Source organism: Cetorhinus maximus, chromosome 18 (assembly GCF_964194155.1).
Source record: "Cetorhinus maximus chromosome 18, sCetMax3.hap1.1, whole genome shotgun sequence".
Lineage (NCBI taxonomy): Eukaryota > Metazoa > Chordata > Chondrichthyes > Lamniformes > Cetorhinidae > Cetorhinus > Cetorhinus maximus.
In genome coordinates this window covers 95344525-95368627 of record NC_135896.1, presented here as the reverse complement: position 1 = coordinate 95368627, position 24103 = coordinate 95344525, and the positions used below count along the sequence as shown (strand labels likewise).

Genomic DNA, 24103 nt, shown 5'->3' with positions numbered 1-24103 from the left:
ACAACCATCAAAACTGAAACTGGGTAATGCAGCAGAGATTAAAGAACTGAGCTGGGAGCCGTTCGGTCTGGGCGACTCAGCAGGATAATGAACATTGCATTAACTGTAATTTTTATATACTTATTCTCGGGATGTGAGCTTTGTAGCTTTTTAGTCTGCTTCAGAGGACAGTCAACAGTCAACCATATTGATGGGGGAACTGAAGTCACATATGGTGTAGATCAGGTAAGAACAGAAGGTTTTATACTCTAAAGGGCAATAGGGAGCCGGTTGGATTTTTAAAAAAACTTGATAAACTTACATTCATATAACACTTTTCCCAACCTCAGGATGTCCCGATGCACTTTACAGCCAATTAAGTATATTTACTGTTTGATTCTTCACTGTCTCTGAAGTGGCCTAAAAATCCACTTGGTTGTGCCAAACCACTACAAAGTGGACTGCAGTGGTTAGGAAGAAAGCCCATCACCACCTTCTCAGAAGGCTGTGCAATAAATGATGCCCGCATCTCAAGAATGAATATAGAAAAGAACATTTAATGCATCATGTGTTTTGAAGTGTAGTAACTTTGCAATGTAGGAATCATTCCAGCAACTTAATGGTCACTTTTACCGGTGTCCTGCCACGTGTGCTCTGCCCAAAGCAGATCCTCAGCCCATTGTTGGTTGATGCTTCATCCTGAGCCATTTTTCTTCACAGCATTTTTTGTCAGCGATAGGTTGCCATTGCCTTTTCACTCTCAGGGGCAGAGCCCAAGTCTACACCAGGTGGAACAGCAATCAAACCCACACTGTTGGCGTTATTCTGAACCACGCGCTAGTCAGCTGGCCAAAGCAGCCAACTGGCCCCCACTTTTACTGATACCAGCTCTTTATTTCCAGGCTCATTTTCAAATTACCATGGTGGGCGTATTGGAGGTAAGCGTCTCTGTATTTACGTAGGAATTGCAAGAGGAAAGAAGACCAAGATTCATGTATTTTGCCTTCTACCATCCTGGTAGTTACATGATACAACAACAGTGGAATTGTTGCTTAATCATGGCAATCATTCTGTTCAATGAGTCTGCAACAAACCCAGATATACAGTGAGGGAAACTCCAGTGGTGGAGAGGTTTGGGAACCATAAATCCAAAGTTACCTGTTCCTTCAGGCATATTAGACTCACCATATTGTGTCTCAAATTACTCATATCCTGTACAGTATCCCAAAATATTATTTCCTGAAAGAAATCAATGAAATTTGCAGTTGAATTAATCAACACTCTTTGCTTCTATCCATTGATTTGCAAAAAAAACCTTGCATTTATGTAGCACTTTTCATGACCACCAGATATCTCATAATACTTTACAATTAAATACTTTCCTGATGTTATGATCCTTGACCAGACCCCCATGTTGTTGGTAGAATCCAGTTAGAGACTGATAACATTTTGCTTAAAATGGACAAAGTTTGAGATTCCAGACATTTGCTAAGAGATTAAAGCATCATGATTCCACGGGGTTTTGAATAAACAAAAATAAATTTTACTACACAAAATCACAAAGATAAAACAATTTACAATATCTGTCTTATACTCTAACATTCAGGGGAAGGAGGAGGTACATGTGAATGAACAGGAAAACTCAGGTCAGACACACACAGTATCCAACAAATGACAGGTGCAACCAAAACAGATTCCATGGATTTCTCAACAACCCATCCAGGAGTTAGTCACACTGTGAATCAACCAATTTCACTGAAACTCCATCTCTCCCACGAGGGTTTCCAACCTTCACCTTCAAAGATCTCGCCTTGGAATCTCTTCAAAGGTCGCTCCAGCTCAGATGGCTTCGACCACGGCCCATCTCTCTGGGTTTCAATCTCACCTTCTGAGATCCCTTTCCCCTAGGTTCCTGAGTACACTCAAGCACCAAATCACAAGCAAAATTTCAGTTATTTGGCCATGCCAAGCAGAGCACTACTGCTCCAAAGGAGTACCTTTGCCCCAATGGCCCACAGCATGGAGTCACCAATGTTCGGCTGCCTTCTTGGATCTTCGGGGCTACTCCTGAGCCCTCTTCAATTACTAGGCTCAGTCGGCATCAACAGTGGCCCACCTGCAGGGGTTTCAATCTCACTTTCCGAGATTCCATCCCTGGGATTCCCAAGTATACACCCAAGCACCAAATTACAGGCAAAACTTCAGAGTTTTGGTGCACCGTAAGGTAAATTGGGTTTCATAACACTGAAGTGTAGTCACTGTTGTAATGTAGGGAACAGGACAGTTAATTTGCCTTCGGAAACCTTCCCACAACCAACAATATGATAATGATCAGATAATCTGTTTTTTGTGAAGTTGATTGATGAATAAATATTGGCCAGGACAAGGTGGGGGAGGTGGGGGCAGGGCAGGGGGGAATAACTTGCCTGCTCTTGTTCAAGATAATATATTGAGATCTTTTACATCCACCTGGGTGGAGATATGGAGCCTGAACTTAACATCTCATCTGAAAGGCAGCACCTCTGACAGTGCAGCACTCCCTCAGTTATTGTAGTGGAGTGTCAGCTTTGATTTCTGTGCTGAAGACCTGGATTGGCTCTTGAACCTGGAACCTTGTGACTCAAAGGCAAGAGAGCTACTGGCTGAATCATGGCTGGCATAATATTTGGGTTTGCTGAAATCATATTCCCATACATTAGATTAAAATTGACTCCCCACCCTTCCCTACCCACCACCCCCACCCCCTTCCTCCAAGCAAAGGTCATTTCCTCTGGTTCTACTGTTCTAGACAAGGTGAAATTGCTTCTCATGGCATATATCATCCAGTCCCATTAGAATGCTAAAAATAGAAACCTCTCAGCCCTTTCTTTCTTGGTGAGAATATGTCTAATTTACTCCTCATAATCCAACCTCTTCTTCCCCTCAATCTTGTTACTTGTTGTCTTCTGTATTCTTTCAAAACTGCAATATTTCTGCTGTGCAGCTGAAACTAGAATTGTACACACTACTCTTAAGTGCAATCACACCAATGATTTATAAAGTGACAGTTTTACCTCACTGGACCACTTCAATATTGACCTATCAATACATCCCAACATCTAATTTGGTTTAAGATAAAAAGCAAAACACTGCGGATGCTGGAAATCGGAAACAAAAACAGAAAATGCTGGAAAAACTCAGCAGGTCGGGCAGCATCTGTGGAGAGAGAAACAGAGTTAAGGTTTCGAGTCCGTATTGACCCTTCTTCAGAGCTGAAGGGAAACGTGATGAAATTTACACTGTTTAATGGGTGGGGGGCGGGGGAGGTGGAGCTGGTGAAGCTGGATAGAAGGCCAGCGATTGTTGGGGACAAAGGAGAGATTGACAGTGATGTTATGAACTAAAGGACAAAGGGACTGTTAATGGTAGTGGTAAGGGCTTAAAAAGGTGCAAAGGTAAGAAAGCAGAATGTGATAATAGCAGAACAAGGGCCAGCACTCTGAATAAAACAACATGAACAAGTGACTGATGGCCCTTTTGGGGGTGGGGTAGTGAGGGGGCAGTGCTGGGGGGGAAAAAAGGATAGAAAGGGGGATGAAAAAGGGGATAAAACCATGGATAAATGAATAAAAATAAAAGTAAAAATAAGTGGATAAAAAAATAAAAATGAATGTAGAGAAAAGGGGATTAAAAAGGGGTGAGGATGGAGGGCAGAGTTCATGGTCTGAAGTTGTTGAACTCAATGTTAAGTCCGGAAGGCTGTAAAGTGCCTAATCGGAAGATAAGGTCCTGTTCCTCCAGTTTGCGTTGGGCTTCACTGGAACGTTGCAGCAGGCAAAGGACGGACATGTGGGCATGAGAGCAGGGTGGTGTGCTGAAATGGCAAGCGACAGGGAGGTCTGGGTCAATTAGGTTTATTCACTGCAACTGAACAGTATTTCAATAGCTCCAATTTATTGTTAAACAGAAGATACCCACACCCTGCCAAAAATTATTTAATTTTCCATACAAATTATGTTCTTTCCATTTAGGTAATAGTCTCTTATTTCACCTACAATGGCAATTGGTGTGTTCTATCTCACTAATGTGTCTATCTGTCCCACTCGTGCTGCCTGTTACCCTTCACTAGTCAAAGTTATGGCCATACCTCATGACCAATTGTCTGTATCTTTTCCATCATTCCCTATGACCATCTGCTTAAAAAACCTCACAGATCCTTGGCAAGGTTGTTCCTTCCAGGAATAAGTCGATCAAGGCCAAAAATAGAGATGCTGAGAGAGAGAGAGAGAGAGGGAGAGAGAGGGAGAGAGCAACCTGGTTGACTTCAGGGTGGGGATCAATTCAGGGGTGTGTGCATTTAGAGGGGGCAACATTGCTCACCCCACGTTACCAACAGAGCCCTTCACCATCCACACATAGAGATCAGGGGCTATTCACTTCAGGATGCATCAAGCTCAGATGTGCACAGATCCAGAAGCTGTTGACCCCTGGGCAAGCCATGGTGGGGGGGGGGAGACATATGGAAGGGGATAGACTTCATCCTTGGTCAGCGTTAGTATGGAATATGCATCCAACCAGAGAGAAGGGCGTTATTTGAGAAGCGTATTGTTCACCATCAGCCCCACACCGAGTCACTGACCCCGACTCCCACGCAATCTGCCGGACAAACAGTTGGCTCGAAAGTGAAATCTCAGAGTTTCAATTGAGATTTTTAACCTTTCGACAAGGTTAAGTAGGACAAGACATTTGCAGACACTGTGCAGCGTGTGTTTGGATTTGGTAAATATTGTGTGTTGTTTGCTAATCCTTCTTTGAACTTATTTACGGCTGCATTCCGGCATTCAGATATAATTAAACCCTAGATACATTTGGTCATTTGTCAAAGGAAGCATTTACATTGGTAAAATATTTGTCTGTGCGGCAGACCTGGGGCGGGGGTGGGAGTGGGTGGGGGGAGGAGGATGGGGCAAAGATGCTGTTGTGTTCCACGAAATCTTGATGGAGCAGATTTCCTTTACAGTCAGTCAGGGAAAAAAATTCACCGACGTCAGAAAAACTATTTCAAGGATCAGAATTTTCTCCAATGACGTAAAGGACCAGTGGAAAAAAAAAATCAAATAAGCAGAATAACAAAGAAATTGAATTTTTTTTAGAGTTTTCGTTCTGTATAAGGAGATATCAAAGTGTCGCTTTGTTACACACTTGTTGAAATAAAGTATTTCCACCTTTAAAGCAAAGTCGCAGTAATTTAAAAAAAAAGTTAGTTCTGTGATTCGGAAATGCAGTAAATAACATGATTGCATTAAATAGAGGAAAGGATAGAATAGGAAAGAATAGAGGAAAGGATATTTCGATTTGCAGGAATAAATTATATCAAGCCCATGTATTCGGAAGACCCAAGTTCTGGTGGTGTGTGTGAGAGACTGATCAAGTGCAGGTTGGGTTTTGAGTGTGAAGCGTTCTCACCTGGTTCCAAGGTGACAGACATTGAGAGTCGAAACCGCACTTAGACTCGAAATGAAACGACACACTCCCCCCTAGTGGAGAATCCGACGACGTCCCGCAAACTCTGGAGCTCTTCTACATATCTGCTCGCAAACTAGATCCTTGCAAGTATTTAGATCAAGTCTTTCATTTACTAGAGGTAAATAATTTTGATCGAAATGTTTTCTTTAATAATTTTCCTAAGCACATTCCTGTCCCAGACAACTTTAAAAGGTACTTTAGCACGTGTTTCTAACATGTTGCTAAATGAAGTCTGTGTGTCTGCTTGGGTCAGGGCGAAAAACCTGGATCCATTGATTGGAGGTGGCGAGCCTGGTCAGTGCCCCTCGGTAATATTATTGAAGTATTTTGGCTGGAGTCCAGTGGAATCCGCCTAATTGCTTTCCCTCGCTGCCGTCTGACTACTTTGGAACTGTATCTCTCTTGTTGTGAGGTAACTGAATAAACACAATCCCCGCTTCCTCCCAGGCAGCCAGTGATTGGCAGAGACGGGAGGAGAGGAATGTGAGAGGGTATTTAAAGCAGGCACACTCCAGCTGCACGGTAGTATCGAACTCCGGCACCCATAGCTTCAAGAGGGGTTGCTCCTTCAGAGAGTTGGTGGGGGTGGAGAGAGAGGCAAAGAGAAGGAGAAAGAAGGAGAGAGAGAGAGAAACAAGTAACTTTTCGCATCTTTGGGAAGATCTGCAGAAGGACTCGCTTGCCTTTCGGATTTGTAACTTCCTTTCAGCTAAACGCGGAGCTATTACTGTTGCATTGTTCATTTGGAGATTGAAAGGGCTTCTGTGCCGGTCAGTGAAAGTGTATTTTCTGTCGCGACTGTAATAACACAGCAATTTGAATAATTGTATTGTTGGAAACTGTGTGCAGCTAAAACCAAAAGGCTATCTTATCATCATCCCTCTCAATCTCTCTCATCTTTCTTTTTATGTCAGGTTGTAAGTTCCTCTTCCAAAAACAATGAAGCCATTACAGGGACCCTTGCTGCTTCTCCTAATGGTTGTAGCTTGCTCGCCCAAGCAGATTCAAGGTGAGTTGGTGTTTCTTCCTCCCGCAGTTATTTGTCTGTCTGGTTGGGGCTCCCTGGAGCCCTCCTGCTATTGATTTGAAGAGTGATTCTGTGTGTTTCAAACCGGTGCCTTTCTCTCCTCTCCCCTCCTCTCTCCCTCTCCCTGACAGACGCCGGAGTGGATGGGGTCTTTGATTTGTTCGACATCACGGGGCTCACTCGTAAAAACGTCGGGGTGCACATGGTCAGGGGACCCGAGACCAGCAGCCCGGCTTACAGGATCGTGAACCCCGACACCATCGCCCCGGCTTCAGACAACAGCTTCAGTGACCTGATCGACCACATCCAACAGGAGAAAGGGTTCATCTTCCTGGCTACCCTGCGCCAGATAAAGAAAAGCCGGGGCACCTTGGTGGCCATCGATGCCCCCGGGGGGTCGCGGATCTTCGAGATCCTGTCCAACGGCAAAGCGAACACGCTGGACCTGACCATCACCGTGGCGGGCATGCAGAGCATGGTGTCCATCACTGACGCTCACCTGGCCAATGCCCGCTGGAAAAACCTCACCCTGTTCGTGCAGGAGGATGTGGCCACCCTCTATGTGGGATGTGAGAAGATCAACAGGGTGGAACTGGAGGAGGCGATTCACAAAGTGCTGAGGCATGGTGACTACAAAATGAGACTGGCAAAGGGAGGAACGGGTCTCAGGAACAACTTCCAGGTAAGTGTGTGTGTGTATGAGAGAGAGACAGAGAGAGAGAGAGACGCGGACGCACCCAGGACACACACACACACACACACACACTATACAAACCGAGGAGGGAGGAGCAGACAGACAGATAGCGGGACAGGCAGAGAGACTCATCTCTGCTGGGAGAGAGAGAGAAAAACAGCATTTGAATGGGTGTTTGTGTGTTAAAGCAAGTTAATAGAAACATCAGAAGGCTTTCATTGTACTGAAAGTTTGAAAATGTTCACCTGAATCCTTGTGCTTAAATGAATTAAGAGCAGAGAGAGAGAGAGGACTTCATATATCCAGAAGGGTGGCGAGAGTTCTTAGATTCAGCCAGATGAAGATGTTAAGTTGCTGAATTTTACATTGACATGTCAAATAAAGCTGAATACAGTGGAAAAAAAAAACTCGCGGGTAATTTATGGCTTACTTTCAAGTGGCTCCAATTGCGTTTGTCCCTTCTGTCTGACACAGGGAGTTCTGCAGAATGTGCGTTTTGTGTTTGGGACCAACATGGAAACCATCCTGATGAACAAGGGCTGCTACAGCTGTAAGTATTTCACACGGCTCTGTCCAGGGGAATACCCGAGCGCTGCTGACATCTCCGTAACCCACTGGACTATCGTGGCACGGTTTTAACCCCTGCGGTTTAACATGAGCTGGGATTCCGTAAATTTAATATTGACAAAAAGACTAGAGCGGCAAGTCAGCGAACCGCATCAAAGATTGTCCCAACCTGTCAGCTAAGAGCGATTGTGGATTTTACTCATGCACTGCACCCCCACCCCCCCCCGAGAATAGTCAGCTAGCTCTGTGTTTTATTTGGGAAGCTGGGTTTGGGGTTGTATCAGAACTAAACCAGTCTGAAATGCGTGGCTGAGGCACAGGTTTATTTTAGTTGTTGATGTATTTGGAGTGGGAAGGATTGCTGCTTGTTTCCCACTTCAGTCTTTCTGTTAAGAAGTTAAGAAAAACAATTAACCCTGTCCATTGAAGTAAATATAACTCCCATCCAGTTTACTTGCCGACCGGTCTTGCTGAAACGTTTGAGAATGTGTTGCATGGTGGCCTCATGAAGTTGCTCCTTTTTTTTTTGCAGCCTCTCGAGGGATTCTCTCTTTGCCTATTGGGGGCTCTGAAAGCCCAGCCATCAGAACCAATTTTTACGGTCACAAAACCAAAGATCTTCAGATGGTCTGTGGCATCTCCTGTGAGGAACTGTCCAACATGTTCTCCGAACTCCAGGCTCTCAGAACCATGGTCACTCAGTTGGTTGACAATGTCCAAAAAGTGGTAAGGAAATTAAAGGAATCATGTCTTCTGTAAGTTTCCTTCTCGAGTCTGCATGGGTTATAATCAACTGTCATTGCCTCCTCCTCCTAGACTGCAGAAAATGAACTAATTGCACACCGGATTGGAATCAAACCGATAGGAGGATGTATTCACAATGGCATGACCTACAAAGACAAGGACCAATGGAAAGTCGACAACTGCACAGAGTGCACTTGTCAGGTAAAAGCGTGCCCCAAACCGAAATTTAACTTGCTTTTCGAAACTCAGCTTTAGACAGTAACATTTGTAAGGGCTATTACTTGCATTCAGATTGAAATCTCTTTCCTGGTCTTAGCAGCAGACAAACTGCCACTCCAAAGCAGTAGCGAGAGCCACGGCCAATGCCGCAAAAAACAGTTTTTTTAAAAAAAATATCGATAGCTTTGGGTATTAGGACTACTTGTATGCAGCAGGCAGATTATTGTTAGTTTTTGAGTAGTATTTGAGTATCCGTACTGAAACACTGTCTCGGGCAGTGTTCTCAAGGGGAAAGGTCTGTGCCAAATATGAGCTGGACTAAACTTAAAGGAACTGACTGTTTGGAACCACATTAAAAGCTTTTTCCAAAAAAGAATGCGAAAGCCATAATATTTGTAACTCAATCAGGGAGTAAATTTGAGGATAATTGAAGGGTTCCTGTGTGTTGCCCAATAATGATGTAAATCAGCAAAATATGTCGGATGGACACAATAATATTTCATCCAGCGCATGCCTTCTGAGCAATCTATTACTAAATTCTGCACTTCCTGACTCCGAAATGTTTAAAAAGCGTTCCAATGCAGTTCCTAAAGTAATAAAGGGATATTTGGTTCCTCACCATCACATGACATTATTCAGCCTCCATCACTTTATAGCTGGGGGCCAAAGTGAACCAACAAACACGGCTTTGGAAAAATAAAAACTGATTTTAACCAGCTGCTGTTACTTTGCTTTTGCCAGAATGCTTTGCAAATAGCATCGTTGTCAGGCATACATTCAAAATTCATCCTATCCCTAAGGTTGCTTGCTCACTTTTTTTTTCCTTCCTCTTTTCAGTCATCGATCACCTTTTGCCAAAGGATTTCCTGCCCTACTGTGTCATGTGCTGTCACTGTAGTCCCAGATGGGGAATGTTGTGCCCGATGTCCATGTAAGTCCTGGTGAAACTAATTTAAATTCTAAGAAACGCAAAACTGAAGAACTGATAGGTACAAGTAGAAAAGGGATGGGATGGGATGGTGGTGGGGCAGGGAGGGAGGAGCAGACACCATCAATGGCAAACTATTGAGTAATGTTGGCACAGGCATACCACATTGCCAGCCAATGCATCCTGTGAATAGACTAGCCCTTTGTGGGGGAGACGAGCAGTTTAAAAAAGATGCAGAAGCTTTATAAACTGTCAGGCTAGGCAGCAAACAGCAGGCATTGAAATTCCCATTAAATAAAAGTCATTTTCGTTTTCGTGGTAAGGAATTTATTGGATTGAGTTGGCAACTGCTTATGAAATGCTGCCCATCAAGTATTTGTACAGAGGTATCTGCGGGTGGGAAACACCATAAGAAATCAGGTATAGAAGCTGCAGAGGTTTAAAACCTAGAAAGCAAAATAGCTAAGAGCTTTTGGCATATTATGCCCATTCTGCACAATGACACTAAGTCTGAATGATACCCTGCCCAGAAGGAAAAAAAAAACAGTAAAATCTGGGAACTAAGAATACTGGTTTTGTATACCTTAAAATGGAACACCAGTAACAACTGGGACATAAGAATACTGATCCAAACTGTTTTTTCCTTCTGGGTTACTTACCCAGCCAAGGTGATAAAGGGGATTGTCCATCGCTTGATGTTTTATGTGGATTGGTCTTTTGTCACAAACTAAGGACAATGTGGGTTGAAAGTCCAGATGTGAGTTAGAAAGATAGCAGGTTTCACCTAAGGACTGTCTGTGGGTGTTAGCAGTCGCCAGGATCAAGTGCATTTGACAAAAAAGAAAACATGTCCAGGCATTATAACATGGTTAGTTTACATTTTATAAATTGTCTGAGGACATTCCATAGTGCAAGGTGCAACAAACGCCTTTCATTTGGAGACTGCTGTTGACATGTGCTTAATTTTCCACAGCAATTCCAAGTGAATCCGAGGCTGGCTGGTCTCCGTGGTCTGAATGGACACATTGTTCTGTCACCTGTGGAATTGGAACCCAGCAGCGAGGCCGCTCCTGTGATCGGATTAACAGCGACTGTCATGGGACCTCTGTTCAGACTCGCAGCTGCCATTTAGAAGAATGTGACAAGAGATGTGAGTTTTGGTCCCCATCACTGCCCTGCCCGCCACCCTCCACCCACCAGCCCCCCCACCCTCGCCCAACCCTGTTGCCACTCAGCTGTATGTGCCAAGGCAATAAAATAGCAACATTTTAATTTTAAATATCAGCACACCTGTTCTTGTAGGTGCGTAGTTACATTTCTTGAATTTTGCACAAAAGCATGAACCCTAGCTAACCCAAGCTAAGGCAGTTTGGGTAAATTTACTGCTTCACAAAATCAGGTCTCCACCATGTAAAATGTTAACAGACAGTCTCAGTTCAAAAGAGCTGGAATAAAAATGACTGAAACCAATAAAAACACTGCAACGTAAAATTGATAGTTTAATTATTGCTACAGTGACATGCATTTAAGCTTGCACCTACTTAAAATGTTGGTTTAATTCTTGCTTTGTCCACTTACCGTTGAACTATGTAGAAGAGAGTAGCCTACTTGTCCTACAATGTTCAACAAAGCAGTGATTCTGAATGTGTTCCTCTTGTCATTCCAGTCAAACAGGATGGTGGCTGGAGTTATTGGTCCCCTTGGTCATCATGCTCAGTGAGCTGTGGAACCGGTGTGATCACTCGGATCCGCCTGTGTAACTCCCCAATGCCACAAATGGGTGGCAAAGAGTGTGTGGGACAGAAGAGAGAAACTGAAAAATGTGAACAGGTCCCATGCCCCAGTGAGTATTTGTTTAGGATACAGAATCTTGCAGCACATTCTTAATGGTGAAATCATATTTCCAGCAGTCACTGGAAACAAAATTGTAGAACATGTGCCTGGTGCAAGATCCTGAAAGCATTTCATTCTATTTTTCAGTTGATGGAAACTGGGGTGTCTGGTCACCATGGAACTCTTGCTCTCTCACCTGTGGGAGAGGAGTACAGAAACGTACACGTCTTTGCGACAGCCCAGCACCTAAATACGAAGGCAAAAACTGTGTGGGTGAATCGAGGGAGACTCAGCTATGCAACAAACTAGACTGCCCAATCGGTAAGCTTACGTTTCCATAATGTCTATATTTTAGTAACTGTTATAATGGAGCAGCTTATTTTTTGTTGTCACTGTCTTCCTGCGGTGTACGTCTTACATTTTAATCAGCACAAAGTCAATGGCTCACCCGTAAATCACCTGTATTACAGATGGATGTATATCAAATCCATGCTTTGCTGAAAGCAAATGTACCAGCTTTCCAGATGGCTCCTGGAAGTGTGGTCCCTGCCCTCGTGGTTACAAAGGAGATGGCATTCACTGTGAGGACATTAATGAGGTACTATCCTGTGGAATTAACTTTCTGCTTTGGGTGCATTGTAGATTCTAGTTCTGTATATCAATTCTTTTTAAAATCTCTTACAGTGCACTGAGGTGCCTGACACCTGCTTTCAAGTCAATGGAGAGCATAGGTGTGAAAACACAGAGCCAGGTTACAACTGTCTGCCCTGCCCACCACGATACACCGGTGCTCAACCATTTGGCAGAGGCATCGAGGAGGCTACGAAGAACAAGCAGGTGAGATTAAATCATTAACTGGTCCATGCTTTGGATATCAACTGTGGCTCAGTAGGTGGCACACTTGCCTCTGAATCACAAGGGACTGAGTTTAAGTCCCACTCCAGGGCTCAAGCACAAAAATCAAAGCTGACACTCCATTGTAGTACTGAGGGAGCAGCACTGGCAGAGGTGCTGCCTTTCAGATGAGACGTTAAAACGAGGCCCCAGCTGTCTGCTTGGGTGGATGTAAAGGATCCCATGGAGCTATTTAAGGAGAGTCAGTAGCGTCACTGCCAAGGCTTTGAGGATATGGGGTCAAATTACACCATGGCAGCTGGTGGTTTTAAATTCTGTAACTGAGAAAGCTATTTAGTGATTGTGCCCATTAAACTTATCATCAAAAATCTACCTGAGGTTAAACCCATTTGGTTCATTAATGTCCTTTAGGGAAGGAAGTCTGCTGTCCTGACCTGCTCTGGTCTACATGTGACTCTGGACCACAGTAAATATGGTTGACTCTTAACTGCCCTCTGAAATGGCCTAGCAAGCCACTCAATTCAAGGGCAATTAGGGATGGATAACAAATGCTGGCCTTGCCAGTGATGCCCTCATCCCATGAAAGAATAAGTTTAACAAAAACACTCTCCGTTGCCTATATAAGGTTTAATTACAATTAATCGGTGACCCATTTTTTTTGAGCTGGCTAAGTTGCACTGAAACATAAATCAGTCTGCAAGGCAAGATGCTGCCTAAAATACTGGACTGTAAAGCTGTGATTAATAGTTTACAAGAAATTCAAATGACTTGTTTTGTTTGTTTTAGGTCTGTGAGCCACGTAACCCCTGCAAAGAGGGAACACACAACTGCAACAAGCATGCCAGATGTATTTACCTTGGTATCTTCAGTGACCAGATGTTCCGCTGTGAATGCAAGCCTGGCTTTGCTGGCAATGGCATCATCTGTGGAGAAGATACTGACTTGGACGGTTGGCCAAATGAAGATCTCACCTGTGTAATCAATGCTACTTACCACTGTAAAAAGGTAAGCTCTCGTTGCTTTGAAATTAGGAGCTGACTCTTTTTTAACCACCTCAAATTCATTACCTAGTGAGCATAGTCTTAGGTTAATTATGGTGCTTCAGTTGAAATATGTGATGGGTTGCTGTCTTCTAATACAAGGCCTTTACAATAAAGACAACATTTTCATACCCTTGGGACAAATAGCATTGATGTACTAAATGTGTACTACAAACAGAAAGTTGAGTACTAAAATATCACACGGAATTAACTTGTCAGTTTCTGGTGTAATAAATCTATATTACGGCAGGAAAAAGACAGGGTGTGGATTGTATAAGAAATTTCTGTCAGCTTCTAGTTACCATTAGTTATAAAAGACTTATGCTTGGATGTGTGAACCTAACATTTTTTGTTAGACAGATGGTTTTTAAAGTGGAATCAAAGAGAAAATGTCTTAAAGCACAAATTCTTACAGCAGCTTCTTTCCAAGGTATTAAACTGACAGATCTTTGAACAGTGATTTAATACACATCTACAGTAAAAACCCCTTTCTGATTTACAGGACAATTGCCCATTCCTCCCCAACTCTGGACAAGAGGATCATGATAAGGATGGAACTGGTGATGCCTGTGATAACGATGATGATAATGATGGCATTCCAGATGAGAGGGTAAGTCGTGAGAGGAAGATATTCTACCCCGTGCCATTCTGCAAGTGCAGACAATACTAACAAAAAGCACATTCCGACCTATGACATTAATTCAGAGAAAACATCTCTCCTGCAGAATGAAGGCGAGATTCATTGGGAGTTATGCAACCTGTACACATAGCACGCAACTGGCAAAACTGTCTGGGCCTTGTCTTGGGTACCTGAGAAACTTACTAACAGAGTGCAATACCATTCAAAGGAAGCTTTCTTCTGACTTTACCCTTTGTGTTTTCTTACCCACATGCACATAAAAAGATTCTGTGAGACAAGAAAGAGCTTCAGCAAGCAAACACTAACCTTTGAGATTCTGTCCCAGCAATTTGACACCTAGGTGTCCATAACCGTCCCTCTAAGTTTCAGTTGAATAATAGGGGTCTTTGAAAGAACATCCTTCCAAATTAAATACAGTCCACTTTATAAATTTAAATGAACATTATCCTTTTTTTCATTTTATTTAAAAGTTGTATTTCCAGCTAATTGTATGACAACTTATTCTTCAGGATAACTGCGCATTCCTGTTTAATCCTCGCCAATATGACTATGATCGGGATGATGTTGGAGATCGTTGTGACAACTGCCCTTACGACCATAACCCTGACCAGGCAGACACTGATGCAAATGGAGAGGGAGATGCCTGTGCCATAGATATTGATGGAGATGGTAAGAATGCTCTATATAAATGAAGATTGCAAATTATCATATTTTGACATTAGTAATAAAGGCTTAGAATCATAGCAGAGAAAGAGGCTATTTGGCCCATTATGGTTGTGCTGGCTCTTTGAAAGAGTTATCTAATTAGTCCCATGCACCTTCCCTTGCCTCACAGACCCGCCAACATTTCCTTTTCAAATATTTATCCAATTACCTTTTGGAAGTTACTATTGAATCTGTTACCACAATCCTTTCAGGCAGCACATTCCAGATCATAGCAACTCGGTGCTCAAAACAAAAATACACATCTCTGGTTTCTTTTGCAAATTATATCAAATTTGTGCCCCCTGGTTACTGAGAATCCTGCCAGTGAAAACCTTTTCTCTTTATTTGCTCTAACAAAACACCTTAAATTTTTAACAGCTCTATTAAATATCTCATCAACCTTCTCTGCTCTAAGCAGAAAACTTTCAGTTTCTCTAGTCTCTTCACTTCATTTATTACCCTACCATTAATGTGTCAATGCAAAGCTCAGGAATCAAAGAATTGTTACAGTGCAGGAGGCCATTCGGCCCACTGTCTGTGCCTACACTCCAAATGAGCAATTCACCAAGTTCCATTCTCCCGCCTTCTCCCCGTAACCCAAACATTCTTCCTTTTCAGATAACAGTCTAAGTCCCCTTTTGAATGCTTTGATTGAACCTGCCTCCACCACACACTCAGTCAGTGGAAGTTCCTGGAAAATTGTCCTTTTTTTAATATAAATAATGGAAACTCAGTAAAAGGGGGTTAACTCAAAAGTTCCACATCTTTGTGAATAATATTGCTACTAATGTTTTCACTTTCCAGGCATTCTGAATGAGAAGGACAACTGCCCATATGTGTACAATGTTGACCAGAGGGATACAGATTTAGATGGTGTTGGTGATCAGTGTGATAATTGCCCACTAGAACACAATCCAGAACAAGTAAGTCTTCTTTATTTTTGAACTAATAGCCACCAAGAGGAATATCACTAAAATTAGATTGAGTAATTTTTTAAACAAACATGCCTTTCGAGTGTTTTTTATTACTTGGATATCTGAGGAAGCCCAGAAATTAATGTAAAAAATGAATATTTGAAAACTGCAGTGATTATGGTTAATGAGTTCTGCCTACAATCAGTGATGGTGTCTATGTAATCTTAATTAAAATTGTTAAAGGCAGGTATATATAAAAAAAAGTGGCTTTCAATTGCATGCATTGCTAATGAATATGTAATTATTGTATTCCTGCCACTTAACCTCCTTGGTTTTGCAGAGATGATTGTAGTTCTCCCTGTTGCTGGGAGACTTCTACTCTGTCAGTTAATAGTGGATAAACATGGCAATAAGATTTTTGATGAAAATGAATTCTGCTCCTGGGAATACAAGATTAAGCTGTAACAGAATGTCAGCCTCTGTAATTGAGAGTTTTGGAGTGCATCCATGTAATCACCACAAATCTGAGCTTTAAATTGTTTAGCTTTTGCATTGCAAACAATTATATTTTCCACCAGATCCCAGGGAAGCTAGTACTTCAACATTTTGTGTTGCAGAGTTCAAGATTTTTGTTTGACAGCTCACGTGATCCTTTTAATAGAAAGCTAGTTGTTATGAGGTGGCGTGTGGCACTTTTTATGGTAGTAGAGGCTATTCCGTTAAGGAGGGCGACAAAATCCTTTGCCTTACAAACAAAATCCTTTTTCGGAAGAATGCAGATAAATCATCTTCTGTTCTTGGTCCTAAGGCAGATCTGACTCAGTGCCACGATCTCCACTGCAGGCAGGGCAAGGAGTCAGGTCCCAAAATCACCCCATGCTGTTGGCATCAATCTGATTTTCCCCCCCACAAGGAGTCCAAGTTGCTGTGGCAACATGGACTTTTACATGCATGTTGAATAATGATGGTCGAGGCTTCAATTTCTTTCCATTACATGGTTGACCAGGAATCTCTCCCGCTCTTACCATTGCCACTGGCATATGTTGGAAGGATTTACAAGTTGATACTTATAAAGGCACATTCCTTGGCCATCAAGTCCTGGGGTGGGACTTGAACCCAGAGCTTCTGGCTCAAAGGCAGGGAGACTACCCACAAGACCTCCATCAGACAAATGTTTTCTGTTCAAACGTGCATTACTCTGGCCCACTGTAATAATTCATAATTTATTGCTCCAACCCACTTGATGTAACTGGAAGATGCAAAACTCCACACACCACACTGCAATCCACATTGTTATACAACATAAACTATAAAATAAGGAGCGGAAATGGTTGGTGTTTCAACTTTTACAGCACAATTATGTTGCTAGGAACATGAGCAGCACAAAAGGCAGAATCTAATGGGCTCCAGTCTATGTAATTGTAACAGCATAGTGACACCAGCTTGTAGAGGCAGGTGTCAGCCTAACATACCTATGTGTATCCAGCTGCACAGCAGTTGCTGCAAAATCAGAGCAGCACAATACGTGTACCGTTCCAAGGATACATGAATTTGGTTTGGGCTTGTAAAAATGAATGTTTCATCCTTGTCTTAGGTTATATCTATATTTGATTATTCAGAGCACTGGCACAGAATCTAGACTGTCAAATATGGACTAATATATTTTCTAATTTCAGACCGATTCAGACTCTGACCTGGTGGGCGATAAATGTGACACTAACCAGGATATCGATGAAGATGGTCACCAGAACAATCTGGATAACTGCCCCTACATCCCCAATTCCAACCAGGCGGATCACGACAAGGATGGAAAGGGTGATGCCTGTGATCATGATGATGATAATGATGGTATTCCTGATGAGAAGGACAACTGTAGGTTGAAAGCCAATCCTGACCAACTTGATTCTGATGGTAAGAAAATAAGTATTCTTTGTTAATAATGATTATTATCATTTTTATTAATAATATGATTAGTATCATTTTTATTAGAAACTGGAACCAAATGATAACTGGGACTAAGGGAGAAAAATATTCAGTTGAGTTTTGAGGATACTTTACTTTGACTGAAGAACATTACTTCACTTTTCATCAGGTGATGGCCGAGGAGATGCTTGTAAGGATGATTTTGATGGGGACAATATCCTGGATATCTATGATGTTTGTCCTGAGAACTTTGAGATCACTGAGACCGACTTCCGCAAATTCCAAATGGTACCACTGGATCCTAAAGGAACATCCCAAATTGACCCCAACTGGGTGGTCAGACATAAAGGCAAAGAGTTGGTACAGACTGTTAATTGTGATCCTGGCATTGCTGTAGGTGAGTGGGTGCATACCATACACACGTTTATATAAAAAAAAAGCAATGATAAATCATCAGATTAGGGCTGAGATATGCAGCTTGTGCCCAAAATGGATGCAACGTTGGCGGGGCTATGGCTCCTTGCACCAAACTGTGCCAGCCTGAGGCCCAAGCCAAATTCAGCTTTGGGCTTCATTTAAAATGCCACTGGCATGTGGCAGCTGCCAAGCGGATGCCCCCTGTGTAGCACCAGCAACCAGACAATCCAGAAAATCAGCCAGCTCTCTCCCAGAGTCAGTTGGTAGGTTGCATCTGGGGGCAGGAGTCCCGGGGCAGGTTTAGGGGGAGGCATGAACAATGGGCTCAAGTCTTTGTGGGCTCAGAATCCCACAAAGATTTAAAAGTAAACATTTCTTGGGCTTTCCTTTTTAAAGGACTGTGTTTAGCCATTGCACCTGCATTTTGAAACCAGCTTCATACAACTAGTATAAGATGTCTCTATGCATAAAGCATCCTTGCATCGGTTTCAGGTGGCCAGGCTGCTCAGTATTTTAGAGACCTTCCTGAACTAGCATCAGGTTGGGCTTTGGGTGTCAAAGGGCAGCTGAGTTCCACTCCCCATCCGCCCCCATCGCCCATTTCTCAAAATGGGTCATTGTGAGTTGAATTTCTCTCCTATAAGAGCTTCTCTTGTTAAGAATTGCAATCAGCCACCTTACTTTAGTGACATAGGAATAAAGTTTAAAAAAAAAACTGGCATTATTCTTGACTTGTTACTTATAGCACCAGTCAAATTTTCAACCCATGTCTATTGAAATCTGCAAATTATAGTTTTTAACCTAAAAGCTAAATACTGCGGATGCTGGGGATGTGACATAAAAACAGAGTGCTGGAACTCAGCAGGTCTGACAGCATCTGTGGAGAGAGAAACAGAATTAATGTTTCAAGTCCAATATGACTTCTTCGGCCCCAGTGTGAAATTGTATATTGCTCTTTATCAGTGCTTAGTATTTGATATTTTATGGCAGAAGTTAGCCTACATTAAACAGAAGTGATTTAAAAATCCTATTTATAAAAGTTCTTGTGTTGTTCATAAGTTCTACACAGACAATAGGATTCAGTGTTCACTTTCTTGATGTAGATGATTGACATTGTAAGCCAATTAAAAAGCAGTAAGATTGTGTGCTTAATTAGCTAAGACATTACTGAGGTAATTTGTGAAGTCTGAACAGCACTGTGGGTGTCCCTACAGCACATGGACTGCAGCGGTTCAAGAAGGCGGCTCACCACCACCTTCTCGAGTGCAATTAGGAATATGCAATAAATGCTGGCCCAGCCAGCAGTGCCCACATCCCATGAAAGAATAAATAGAAAAAAAACTGCTTGTTCCTGAATGAACCTAACGATCTTATATACACAATATAAATGTGGTTCGTACCATTCAAATTACTGATTGCTAGAGAAAATTATTTATTAATAAAGGTCCTTGACTTTTTTTGTTGATAGGTTATGATGAATTCAATGCTGTGGACTTCAGTGGTACTTTCTTCATTAATACTGAACGAGATGATGACTACGCCGGATTTGTATTTGGGTACCAGTCCAGCAGTCGCTTCTATGTGGTAATGTGGAAACAAATCACACAGACATACTGGCTTGATACACCAACCAAAGCACAGGGTTATGCTGGACTCTCTATCAAATTGGTGAACTCAACAACTGGCCCAGGAGAGCACTTGCGTAACGCACTCTGGCACACTGGGAATACAGCAGGACAAGTACGAGAACTTTCTGTGCAGAATATAAGTGTTATACTGAGACAAGGTGCATGCTTTGCACCTCACGTTATAGACAATTGAAGTGGCATTTAGGTCACATATTATGGACACAGCTGATAGTAAGGCTAGTGTGAAAATTGTTAATCCTGCCAGTTTTGAAACTGAAGCAGGGAAATGCAACACAATGAAACGATAAAGATAAATATGGTTATTATGAAGTATCTATCAATACAGAACAAATTATTTTTACCTGAGTAGGGAAAATATGTTGTTGGAACAGGCATAGGCTTTTCAGTCCATTGAGTCTATTCCACCATTCAGTTAGATCATGGAACAGCTAGACCAAAAAATGCCTGCAGTCCACCTATTTTCTTTCTACTATTATCATAGTCTCACGATAGTGGTTATGAAGTTGTTGATTAATAAGAGAAACCAATCTCTATAAATTAGTCTACACCAGACGCAGAAATACCATGAGGAAAATCCCTGTGGTAGAGAACTTTTGATCCATAGCTCCAAAGTCATCTTTTTCCTCCTAAGTATGTTACATTTAACAACCCTATAATGCTTGCTACTGATAAAGCAAACGCTAGATGACTTCTAAAATATATTGACATTTGCAGTTAGGAATGGCCTAAACAGAGTGCCAACTTTTTGAAGATTAAACCTCTGCGCACACCAGTACAAGTAAAACTGCTGTTACATCACCTGTTTGCATTTTGCCATTCCAACGGAACAATTAAGTGTTAAATTTATTGTCTCCCTCTGTTAGGTTCAAACTTTGTGGCATGATCCTCGTAACATTGGTTGGAAGGACAGGGCTGCTTACAGATGGCAATTAACCCACAGACCCAAGACTGGATTCATCAGGTAATTAGCTCAAAGCATGTACTTTGTTACTCTACCAAATCACTGACAATACCTAATTTTGCTTTAATCATATAAAGGGCTTGGGAACAGTTTGGTTATTGAATCACAACAATAGATTGTAGACTGAGTTGCTTCGGACTGTGAAGAGCTCTGCAGCTAAGGTTTCTGATATCAGCTGGCTGATTTGTTTGTTTGTTATTCTTACTACAGAGTTGTAATGTATGAGGGGAAAAAGATCATGGCAGACTCTGGGGCCATCTACGACAAAACTTATGCTGGTGGACGATTGGGTCTTTTTGTCTTCTCTCAAGAAATGGTTTACTTCTCTGATCTCAAATATGAGTGTAGAGGTAAGGGCTGCACGATTACCATGCGAGAAATAATTTTTTTTAATATTCGTTCATGGGGTGTGGGCATTGCTGGCTGGGCCAGCATTTATTGCCCATCCCTAATTGCCCTTGTTCAGAGGGCATTTAAGAGTCAACCACATTACTGTGGGTCTGGAGTCACATGTAGGCCAGACCAGTAAGGACAGCAGAATTCCTTCCCTAAAGGACATTCGTGAACTAGATGGGTTTTTTACGACAATCGACAATGGTTTCATGGTCATCATTAGACTTTTAATTACAGATTTTTTTTTATTGAATTCAAATTCCACCATCTGCTGTGGGGGGATTGGAACCCAGGTCCCCAGAGCATCACCCTGGGTCTCTGGATTACCAGTCCAGTGACAATACTGCCACCCCAGCTCAAATTCCAGCCCACTGCCAGATTTCATAAATATTAATCCTTAATATGCTAATTGTGTGTGGTGTATAAAGGTATTGCAATGGAGCCAGGGACCCCTGCTTTAGACTGTAACTGACTTTATTGTCATCTTTTCACAGATTCGTAATGTCAGCATTCCTGGATGTGGAAATGTTTAGAAGATGGTGTTGCACCTTTCTCTTTTCTTGGAACAAATCCTGGGACCATAGTTTCCTTCTTCCTTGTTTTCCCTTTTATTTGTGGAATCAAAAGCACACGGACCTTATCAGCTGATAGAACTCACTGGATCTTATCATCACAAAATACAGCAACAAGTCTGCAAAGGAATTGCTCCCCATGTCACAACTGACTTTTATAGTAACTTGTTTTTTGCTTCTGATGAGCGCAAATTTCAATCACATTAATAACACCTCTGAACCGTCTGGAATGAGCTTTACTCAGCAAGTCGTCAAGACATTCCAGTCCTACGGCATCTCATAGCTGGAGGTCCCATGGAAGGAGATTGCACGCTGTTAACGAGACTATCTCTGCTGTGGACAGTTATTTAATATTAAAAGAGGGCCATATATGGTGAAAAGATAAATGGGGTTTAAGTGAACAGTGTAAAAAGAATTTACAAAATGGTGGGGAGAAGAACTGTAGGATCTTTCCTGTTTGTGAAAAATGTTTGGAAGAAACCATGGAGGAACTGTTACATTTTCTTTTTGTACTGGACCTTATTTGTTTCTTTGTCAATAAATTGATATTACTCACATGGTGCAAATGCTAGCAGCGCTAGCTAGTCGATTCCATGAAAAGTGAAAATCTAATTTCCCATATCACTCCCCCAAAACAAGTCAGCCCTCTAGATACGTGATGACCAAAGTAAGCCAGAGGGTGGAGCATGTATCTTCAGGTCCTGTTGCCAAGAAGAAAAGTGGAAGATCAGACATAGCCATGGTTCCCACAGAATGGCACTGCCATCAGCTGGTGCTTTTATTCCAAGTAAAGCTAGTCTGATGGTATCAAGCAAGAGCAGTCCAAGAGCACTCTCTCCAGCACCTATGCTGGCCTCGTGGAAAGGGCATTTGCTTTGAATACTATGGTTAGAAAGGCACAAGCAGACAGTTGAAAGAGATTGTTCTTCTCTTTAACTAACGTTTGCCAAAATGGCAAATTGTTCTGCCTGTAGATAAAAAAAAAATACAATTGTTAATGTCGTCGATTATTTATTTTCTTATCCTGGATGAAATGAGATTGAAGGACACTTTAAAAAGAAAAAAGGCGGCAGACTATCCATGAGAGTTTATCACTAGTCTTTGTGTGCATTGTAAGATTGTAAATACAATTATTTATTAACGTTGTTCTATATTGATGCTAGCTAGTTTAGGATATTTTTGTTCGTTTGAAAGTTGTGTCCTACTTGTTGTTTGAAAAGGACAGCCCGTGGTGAGGCTGAAAATGGGAGACTCTTTGAGTCTGTAAGCAGTGTGTTTCTTGCGGGCTTTAGGATGCAGTTCTCTTCATTCTGCTTAACAACAGCGTAGCCCTCTTAAGAGCCTAGAAGCTGTTTTTTTTTCTCTCTCTCTTCAAACACTTGTGCCTTGGTACACGTGGATCGATATCTTTTCCAAAAAGTGAAAAAGGTGAAACTTCTCTATGTACAAATATTACCTCATTGTTGTATGATTGATAAGAACCTTTGGATCAAGCAGCAGAAAACCTTGCTCACGTGTCTAAAGTCTCTCGAAGCTACTGTAGTATAAAAAAAGGCTGTGTACATAGTCAAAAATTTATTTTTGCAGAAGAAAAATGTATTGCCCCAGTAAGGAAACAGCATCGAAAACAACAGATTTTTGTCATGCTGCGGGGTGTTGGTTAATTCTCCCCAAACGTCCTGTACGACATTGCTCTTTTTTAAAAACAAATGTTTGTATAAATTATTGAGTTTTTTCAGTTGCAACTTGTAACATTTAAGCAGGTAAACAAATCTCATTATTTTGTAGATAAGCTATTTAAAGTAATTTATCAGGAAATGTTACCTAGAGTTAGTGTTTCTGTCTGTATGACACCTTTTGCACACTGAATTGAAGATGTTGCTTTTTTACATACCTTTTTTTTTTAATCATTAGCAGTTGCTTCTTTTGTACACCCCTCTAACCATTTTACATTTAAAGCTGTTCAAGACATACAGTGCTGTTTGTGACAAATATGAAATGACAATAAAATGTATAAAAACCTATTCCAATCTGGCCTGTTTCCTTTGCTTCTGTAATGACTGACACACTATTCATGACTGAAGGTGCTTCATGAGTTAGCCACTTGCTAAACGTATTCCCAGCTTGACATCCAAGTTCCCATCACACCAGAATTCAATGTAATTATTTCAATGCCTCGTGGTAAATTTAAAAAATACAATTTTCACCTGGGACCGAGTTATTTACTTAATGAGATTGATCACATGTAATGGGTATGGAAATGGATGTTTAATTCCTTTTGTTAAGCCTCCAAGTACATAGATTTTGCTTTAAAACATTTTTTAAAATTATATATTCAGTCACTTCCCACCGCTTTAGTGTTCTCCCCATAACACTTAGTATTTTCCATCTCAAAGGGCTAGCTACTTAGCTCACATGCCTCAATCTAAACTACTTGAGCTGGCAGCTAGGAGGTGCACAAGAGAGGAAATATTAAACTCACTGACTTGTTCTTCTGCTGTCGCAAAGTGCATCAGGCAGGCAATCCAGTCGTAATCT

The 24103-nt window shown here is 41.8% G+C and overlaps 1 protein-coding gene across 1 annotated transcript; it reads left to right on the top strand.

Annotated features, from left to right (window-relative positions):
- Positions 1-6008: 6008 nt before the first annotated feature.
- thbs1b (thrombospondin 1b) lies at positions 6009-23589 on the top strand. The gene is made up of 22 exons (XM_078563235.1): positions 6009-6254; positions 6399-6493; positions 6643-7193; positions 7680-7755; positions 8305-8498; positions 8589-8717; positions 9573-9666; positions 10637-10813; positions 11330-11506; positions 11644-11817; positions 11967-12094; positions 12181-12333; positions 13138-13356; positions 13894-14001; positions 14541-14700; positions 15541-15659; positions 17327-17561; positions 17743-17970; positions 19459-19730; positions 20503-20600; positions 20811-20950; positions 21488-23589. Exons 2-22 carry the CDS (start codon positions 6424-6426, stop codon positions 21493-21495), a joined length of 3510 nt encoding a protein of 1169 aa, XP_078419361.1. The 5' UTR covers positions 6009-6254; positions 6399-6423; the 3' UTR covers positions 21496-23589.
- Positions 23590-24103: the final 514 nt, after the last annotated feature.

What these genes read in the sequence shown, in the direction of transcription:
- thbs1b (XM_078563235.1), top strand. Translation starts at nt 6,424, where the DNA reads ATGAAGCCATTACAGGGACCCTTGCTGCTTCTCCTAATGGTTGTAGCT. An exon ending in TGAACAGGTCCCATGCCCCA is followed by an intron (nt 11,507 to 11,643) that starts GTGAGTATTTGT and finishes TCTATTTTTCAG; the next exon opens with TTGATGGAAACTGGGGTGTC. An exon ending in ATGGCATTCCAGATGAGAGG is followed by an intron (nt 14,002 to 14,540) that starts GTAAGTCGTGAG and finishes CTTATTCTTCAG; the next exon opens with GATAACTGCGCATTCCTGTT.